We start from the raw sequence: 7,362 nt of genomic DNA, 5'->3' as shown, positions 1-7,362 counted from the left end.
GTCAGCTTCCCATACACTCATCAGTCCTTTTTGTTTTTTCTACTCCATTCTTCCAAGTTTTACAGTCTAATATGTGAAAATGATGTCCTGATGTTTGAATTCATGACACTTCAGTTATAAATGAGTTTGAACATCCAGCCCATTAGATTTCTAAACTTTCTTATCTTTATATACCAAGAAATTTGGCTTTAGTTAAATTTGGAGGTGTTACATGTTGCTTAGAAAGATGCTATTCATGTCTATTAAATGGTTATAACTGTGCCTATGATCTGTTATGTCTTGATTCACATGTTGATGTAATATGAGTTACAGAATTAATATCTACTTTCACTTCTGATTATAAACTGCTGTATTTGTTGAAAATTTGGAAATTTTGAAATTGTAAAGAGGTAAAAAAATTGTAAAGAAGTTAAAAGAGACAAAATATTTTTGATCTGTTTTTCTTCCTCAGTTTTCTTATTTGAATAAAAATGTATAGCATACTTATAAATTTTCTATTAAACTATTAGTATTTTCCCATTTACTAAATATTTTCAAAACTGTATTTCCAATGACTGCATAAAATTTTATAGAAAGGATACTGTTTAAATTACTTAGCCAAATTTTTTTTGCATAAATAAGTGCATTTACATTTTATAGACAAGGATGGCTAGCATAACCTTTCTTATACATAAATCATTCAGCATAAAATTCCTGGAGATGTAGTTTTTTCTGTCTGCTTCATGTATTATCAATTTTGAATACTTGCCAAGTCCTAAAATGAAAGATTATGTTTAGTTAATTTTATTTATGTCTGTGAGTAATGGGGAAGTCAAACTCCAAATACATGCTTAATGTATATTTAACTTTTCTATAAATTGTCTATGCCTCTTTTTCTCTTTTATTTTGGAGAGTTAGTTTTCATTTTTTTGATTTAGAGATTTTCATTTTTGTGTTCTCTTACAGGTTTGGTTTTGAAATTTAACTATTTAGTCCCTCTGAGCTTTACATTATGTGTTTTCAAGTGAGATAGCACCTGATGGCTTGTGAAGCAACTTTTTACCAAGCCAAGCTGTCAGTGGACTGCTATCAATAGATATATTTTAAGTTGTTACTAGCTGATTTTATATCTGGTATGTGTGGTAAGAATTCCACACATGGGATAATGTTTTGGCTAGATGGCTCCCCTGCTTAGAAACATGCAATTGCCAGTCATATTTCTAATTTTAGAATTTTGAGATACTGCTTGATGAAGATCACATGTCCTAACAACATCATAGTTCCAGACTGAAGTTCTTTGAATAAAATGACTATTGTCACTCTAGAAAAAAAAATATGAATTATTCTCAATTGCCATCATCCTACTGCTTAAACCAAATTCTTGGAATTATCTTTGATTTTTTATATCCTATGACATTCATATCTATTAGGAAGTCTATTACATCTGCCTGCAAATTATATCCAGAATGCAATTATTCTCGTCACCTCCATTGCTACCACTGTGTTTCTAGTCACCATCATCTCTCACCTGTGATCCTCAGGATCTCTGTCCTTTTGCTCTTCCCTTCCACACTCTTGTGAAGTACACATAATGCATAATCCGCTTACACTGGAAGTCAGATCATGTACTTTTGCTCAAAACTCTGCTATGGCCCCCTCTATACTCAGAGCAGTAACCAGAGTCCATACAATGGCTCACCTGGCCCTGCAGGATCTGGCCTTTATGACCTTTCTCACCTCATCTCCTACTATTATAGTCCTTGTTCACTCCACTACAGCCACACAGGCCCCAGTGCTCTTCCCCAAACATATCAGACTCAACCCATAGAGCTCTGTTTGTTTCCTCTGCCTAGAACGCACTTGCTGGTGTGACTAATTCCTTTACCTCCTTCAAGCTGTTTAATCATCACCTTGTTACACAGGCCTGTGCAACTCCTGTTTATGAATCTTCTATTACCCTTACATCTATTCTCCCTTCTTTCTGCAAACCATTTATCACCTTTTCATCTACAAAATAATGTCCTTTGTTTTTTATTGAGGTAAAATATACATATATAAATTACCATCCTTACCATGTTTTTACCATATTTTCATGTATACCTGTTGGCCATTTGTATCTCTTCTGTTGAGAAATGTCTATTCAAATCTTTTACCCATTCTAAAATCAGATTATTTGTTTTTGTTTTTGTTCGCTATGGAGCTGTTTGAGTTCTTATATTAATATATTTTTGGTTGTTAATTCCTCGTCAGACAGATAGTTTGCAAATGTTTTCTCCCACTCTGTGGGCTATATCTTCACTTTGTTGATTATTTCCTTTGCTGTACCCAAGCTTTTTAGTTTGATGTAATCCTAATTGTCTCTTTTTGCTTTGGTTTCCTGTGCTTTTGCGGTCTTACCCAAGAAACCTTTGTCAAGACCAGTGTCCTGAAGTGTTTCCCTAATGTTTTCTTCAGGTAGTTTCATAGTTTCAGGTCTTAGATTTAAGTCTGTAAACCATACAGTTTAGCAGGGAGTGCACTTGCTTTTTATTGTCTATCTCCCTCTGCTAGAAAGTCAGCTCCATGTGATTTTTGTCCATTTAGTTCACAGATGTACCTCAAGGGCCCAGGATGGTGCCTGTACCATAGAAGGGGCCCAAAATTTTGATGACTGTGTGATTATAGCCTAATTTAATAATGGAGAGGATAACATAAAAGCAGTAGGAAGGAATGTAAGTGAGAAACAGTTTTGAAGAATAATTGACAGAACAAGGCGATTCAAAGACAAAGGGGAAGAAAAGAGCCAAGATGACATATTTCAAGTACGGATAATGCTGGAGAAAAAAAATTAAGATATAAATCTTTGTAGATGTGAGGAATGAAGAAGCAAGGTTAGAGTTTGTCTGGCACAAAATAAGTGGAAGGTCTAGACTTGAAACTTATAGAAAATTCCACGAAGTACAAAGTAAAATGGAGCCAGTAAAATAACAAAGATAGAATAAATGACTCTAGAAGAGCGAAGGTAGAATAAATAATCGGTGAAGTTGGACTAGAGCCAATATTTCCCAGAGGATAAAATATGAACCAAGTTATTGTGAGCCTAACACATACGTACATACATACATCTATATATGCTTTATATATATTATCACATTAAATTCAAGCAAGGTTGTTTAGAAAATTACTTGCTCTTCTGTACATATGCCAGGCTTCCTCCTCCATAGAGCCTTATCTCTAGCTGCTTCCTCTGCCTAGAATTTACTTACTTAGGTACTCCTTGGGCAATTGTCTTGAGAAAGATGATCAGGCAGTTTACTGCTTGGTAAATGAACATACAATGCAGCACACTAGTTTCCCTTTAGATTTATATCTTCACCCCTCAAATGAGTAGTCACACTGCTTGGAAATCCTACTGCATTTCTCTTGTAAATGAACCTTCCCTCTTTTTCTTTCTTTTTTTGAGACAGAGTCTTGCTCTGTCACCAGGTTTGGACCGCAGTGGCCCGATCTCGGCTCACTGCAACCTCCAACTCCCTGGTTCAAGTGATTCTCCTGCCTCAGCCTCCAGAGTATCTGGGGTCACAGGCACGTGCCACCACATCCAGCTAATTTTGTATTTTTAGTAGAAACAGGGTTTCACCATGGCCAGTCTGGTCTCGAACTCCTGAACTCAAGTGATCTGCCCACCTCGGTCTCCCAAAGTGCTGGGTTTACATGTGTGAACCACCACACCCAACCTGCTTGTTTCTTTTCTCATTGCTTGCAAACACCATTTCGTTCTTCAAAACAAACCTGAAAGCCCTCCCTTAACCTTACATTGCCCTCTAACAAGTTATTTATTTCTCTGCTTTTCTTTGGAGCTAAACTTCTTAAGAGTTTCATTTACAGATCCTGCATTCACTTCTCTCTCATTCACATTTTGACCAACTGCAATTTAGTTTCTTTTCTCATAACACTCAGAAGCTGCTCTCCTCAGTATGAAGTGACCTTCATACTACTAAAAGCATGGACACTTTCCTGCCTTCATCTTTCTTTTTAACCTCTCAGCAGTATTTGACCACAAAATGACCACTCTGTTCTTTAAGAAACAGTCTCCCCTCCTGCTTAATGTAGTCGCATCAGATACAACTTTCCCTATAACCTTTATGCATTTTCTGTTTTCATGCATATCAGCCCAACCTGCAACTGTCAGTATCTCCCAGTCTTTCAACAACTGCTTGTGAAATACCCCTGTATATGGCAATCCAGAAATGCCAGAAAATTATCAGCTGTCTCTGGGATCATCTATTAACTATGGGGGAAGCTGGATAAATAGTCCAGGTCCTTTGAACCTCATGTAGAATAACTTTAGGGCTTGGTAATATTTTTTTTTTCCTGTGGTAATTCCTTTATTTGCAGTTCAAGGCTATTATGGAAAGTAAACATAAATGATTTTAGTTCTTCAAGGTTTTACTGTAACTATGCACCCTTTCATTCTTCAAGGTTTTCTGTAACACTGCACCTTTAGGACCTGATGCCCAATTAAACATTTTTTTAAGTTATTTGGTCTTTTTTTTTAAAATAAAACTAAATGCTATTTTGCTTTTACTTTTAGTTGACATGTAATAATTGTTCATACTTAGAAGATGCAGAGTGATATTTTGATACATGTGTACAGTGTGTAATGATCAAATCAGGGTATTAGCATATCTATCACCTCAAACATTTGTCATTTTTTTATGTTGGGAATATTCAGAATCCTCTCTTCTAGCTATTTGAAAATATACAATAAATGATTGTTAACTACCATCACCCTACAGTGCTATAGAACAGCGGACCCCTTTTGGCACCAGGGACCAGTTTCGTGGAAGACAGTTTTTCCAATGGGGTGAAGATGGTGGTGGGGATGGTTTCAGGATAAAACTGTTCCACCTCAGGTCATCAGGCGTTAGTTAGAGTCTCACAAGGAACACACATCCTAGATCCCTCACATGCACACAGTTCATAATAGGGTTCATGCCATTATGAGAATCTAATGCCTTGGCTGATCTGACAAGAAGTGGAGCTCAGGCGGTGATGCTCGCACACCTGCTGTTCACCTTTTGCTGTGCGGCCTGGTTCCTAACAGGCCATGGACCAGTACCCATTGGCTGCCCGGGGGTTGGGGACCCCTGCTATAGGACACTGGAACCTTTTCCTCCTATCTAGGTGTAATTTTCTATCTGTTAACCAACCTCTCTCTATCCTCAATTCCCTTCCCAGCCTCTAGTAATCACTATTCTACAGTCCACTTCTATGAACTCAACTTTTTTAGCTCCTACTTATGAATGAGAACATGTGGTATTTATTTTTTTGTGTCTATTTCACTTAACGGAATGTAACATGTCCCCCAGGCTCATCCATGAGTCTGAGGCTTATTTGTAGCCTGGCTGCTGGGCTTCCCTGTGGGATTGTCCTCTGAGCAAACAGAACACAGCCATGCTGCTGGCCAGCAGTTGATAGATGATCTCATGATAATAACAGGTTATAACTCACCTTTTATTGGATTTCTTGCTTTCCTGATTTCTACATTTCTCCACTGATTTTTTTGAGGGAGGAATTTTCTCTCAACTAAACTATCATATTCAAATCTTTGCTGGAGCTCTGCTTTGCTGGGGGTCTGCTTTAAGACTCTAGTGTCTTATTCTCCTGTTTTGATCTGACTTATCTTATTGGTCCTTTTAAGTCGTTTCCTCTTATCTGATCTCTTAATATTGAAACTCACTAGAATTTAATTCTATTCCTCTTTTTTTCTCATATTATTTCAACCCACCATGGTTGATCAATTTCTGTACTTTAAATGCTATCCATAAGCATCACATTTATTGATTTGCATATGTCAAACCAACCTTGCTTCCCAAGGATAAAGGCTACTTGATTGTAGTGGGTAAGCTTTTTGATGTGCTGCTGGATTCAGTTTGCTACTATTTTGTTCAGGATTTTTGCACTGATGTTCATCAAGGATACTGGCCTGACATTTTTTTCTTGTGTCTCTGCTAGGTTTTGGTCTCAGGATGATGCTGGCCTCATAGAATAAGTTAAGGTGGAGTCCTGCCTTCTCAATTTTGGGGGAATAGTTTCAGTAGGAATGATACCAACTCTTCTTTGTATATCTGGTAGAATTCAGCTGTGAATCCGTCTGGTCCTGGGCTTTCATTTTCATCCTTTCTATCCAGGTTTTGTATCAGTCTAAGTATGCTTTCTCTCTCTCTGTCCCTGTCTCTCTTTTTCTACCTTCCTCCTTTTTGCCACATAACTTCTTTAATGGTACATGGCACAATTTTAATATACAGTTTTTGTTGTCCTGTTTGTCTCTTTCAATGGCTTTTTGTATTTGACATAGTATTAGTCTAGATGTCAGTCAGTATAAACTTTTGAATGAATGAAAAGTTGTTATGTTGATGCCAGAGTTAAAAATTTGACCTATATTTTGTTCTCTACAGGTAGCTTTGAACCCCAAAAATGTTGGAAGAATAATATAGGATGTTGCAGAAGACGATGTTTAGATACTGAAAGGTACATACTTCTTTGTAGGAACAAGCTATCATGCTGCATTTCTATAATAATGTCATATGAATACACTCGACGACCACCATTTCCTGTGATTCACTTAGAGGATATAACATTTGATTATAGTGATATGGGCTCTTTTACTGGTTCCCCAGTATCTAAGTTGAGTGATCTGGTAACATTTGACACACATGGAGAAACCATGACCCCCGAGACCAATACTCCCGAGACTACTATGCCACCATCCGAGACCACGACTTCCAAGACTACTATGCCACCATCCGAGACCACGACTTCCAAGACTACTATGCCACCACCTTCTCAGATGGCTCTTACTCATAATTAATTAACATTTACTTCTGGTATGGAACAACTAGAAATACTGCTGGAAATAATATCCAAAGAGCTGATTCTACCAATCCAATTTCACCCGGAAAATTCCATCAGGGATTGGATGACCATGGGGATGGACATAATTGCTACTATTAAGACAACAGCCAAGATAATTGCCTTGCAATTAGAAACATGTAGACAGAAATGTATAGAAGATACAAGGATTCTCTTAATTGGACTTAAAGTCTTTATCTGTCTTCCTCTGATGTACTAAAATATGTGAGCTAATTTTTGTCTTAAGTGAACATTTGTATGTCTATGTATTTTTCCATGCCAAAACAAAATGAAGACCATTGTTTGGAGCTGCCTATTATGTCTAAGACAAGAATTTTTACTTTAACAGTGCCTGGCCCACTGCTATCATATATAGGAGAACATATAAAAGCATATAGAAAGACAGTTGCAGACAAATGTTCCCTTCTCTACCCTCCACCTTTTATTGTAAGAACTTACAGTACTTCTGTGTGTCATGATGTCAAATTT

The 7,362-nt window shown here is 37.1% G+C and overlaps 1 protein-coding gene across 1 annotated transcript in view; it reads left to right on the top strand.

The window, feature by feature from the left end:
- DEFB125 (defensin beta 125) overlaps nt 1-7,064 on the top strand; it is an 8,974-nt gene extending 1,910 nt beyond the window's left edge. The window contains exon 2 of the mRNA XM_017895693.1: nt 6,420-7,064. Within this exon, the coding sequence (XP_017751182.1) occupies nt 6,420-6,832 (413 nt within the window). The 3' untranslated portion in view covers nt 6,833-7,064. The remainder of the gene's footprint in view (nt 1-6,419) is intronic.
- The last annotated feature ends 298 nt before the right edge of the window (nt 7,065-7,362 follow it).

This window comes from Rhinopithecus bieti, unplaced genomic scaffold (genome assembly GCF_001698545.2).
Source record: "Rhinopithecus bieti isolate Rb0 unplaced genomic scaffold, ASM169854v2 scaffold_27016, whole genome shotgun sequence".
In the NCBI taxonomy this organism is placed as follows: Eukaryota; Metazoa; Chordata; class Mammalia; order Primates; family Cercopithecidae; genus Rhinopithecus; species Rhinopithecus bieti.
This window is presented reverse-complemented; position numbering and strand designations above follow the sequence as displayed.